This window comes from Seriola lalandi, unplaced genomic scaffold (genome assembly GCF_002814215.2).
Source record: "Seriola lalandi dorsalis isolate HSWRI2012SDOR001 ecotype SW California unplaced genomic scaffold, Sedor1 jcf7180002054978, whole genome shotgun sequence".
NCBI classification, from domain to species: Eukaryota; Metazoa; Chordata; class Actinopteri; order Carangiformes; family Carangidae; genus Seriola; species Seriola lalandi.
In genome coordinates this window covers 121,529-122,510 of record NW_019525528.1, presented here as the reverse complement: position 1 = coordinate 122,510, position 982 = coordinate 121,529, and the positions used below count along the sequence as shown (strand labels likewise).

The 982-nt window shown below is 40.3% G+C and overlaps 1 protein-coding gene across 1 annotated transcript in view; it reads right to left on the bottom strand.

The window, feature by feature from the left end:
* The window catches only part of plin6 (perilipin 6), an 11,142-nt gene that overhangs the window by 7,340 nt on the left and 2,820 nt on the right, over positions 1 to 982 (bottom strand). The window contains exon 3 of the mRNA XM_023396497.1: positions 671 to 869. Within this exon, the coding sequence (XP_023252265.1) occupies positions 671 to 869 (199 nt within the window). The remainder of the gene's footprint in view (positions 1 to 670; positions 870 to 982) is intronic.

Sequence of the window (982 nt, the reverse complement as noted above, 5' to 3'; positions counted from 1 at the left end):
GGGGGGGGGGTTATTACAGCTTTATACTGGTTACACTGGAGAAATAAATGAACTGAAACGATTTCAACATAAGACTGAAACATAACGAGTTTTAGCAGTAGTAGTATTAGCAGTAGTAATATTAGCAGTAGTAGTATTAGCAGTAGTAGTATTAGCAGCAGTAGTAGTATTAGTAGTAGCAGTATTAGCAGTAGTAGTATTAGCAGTAGTAATATTAGCAGTAGTAGTATTAGCAGCAGTAGTAGTATTAGTAGTAGCAGTATTAGCAGTAGTAGTATTAGCAGTAGTAGTATTAGCAGTAGTATTAGCAGTAGTATTAGTAATAGTAGTATTAGCAGTAGTAATATTAGCAGTAGTAGTATTAACAGTAGTAGTAGCAGTATTAGCAGCAGTAGTATTAGCAGTAGTATTAGCAGTAGTAATATTAGTAGTAGTAGTATTAGCAGTAGTAGTAGCAGTATTAGCAGTAGTAGTATTAGCAGTAGTATTAGCAGTAGTAGTATTAGCAGTAGTAGTATTAGCAGTAGTAGTAGCAGTATTAGCAGTAGTAGTATTAGCAGTAGTAGTATTAGCAGTAGTAATATTAGCAGTAGTATTAGCAGTAGTAGTAGCAGTATTAGCAGTAGTAGTATTAGCAGTAGTATTAGCAGTAGTACTCATTTCCACATACTCTGTGGCTCCAGGGTCTGGAGAAGGGGCGTGGCTTGCTTCATGGCTACGTGGGATACGCTGCGAACTCCGACTTCAGCCGCTCCTCCCATCATCCCCAGCAGAGGGTAACGACCTTTGACCTCCGAGTACACTGAAGTCACCGACTGCAATGCCGAGCGAACCAGAGGCAGGCGGGAAACTCTGAACATGGCACTGGTCTGAAAACACCCAGAGACACAGAGACGTTCATGTCAAACACTGGCTGATTTATTATCATGAGTTTGTCTTTGCTGAAACCAAGGACAGAGGACAGAGGAGAGAGGACAGAGGA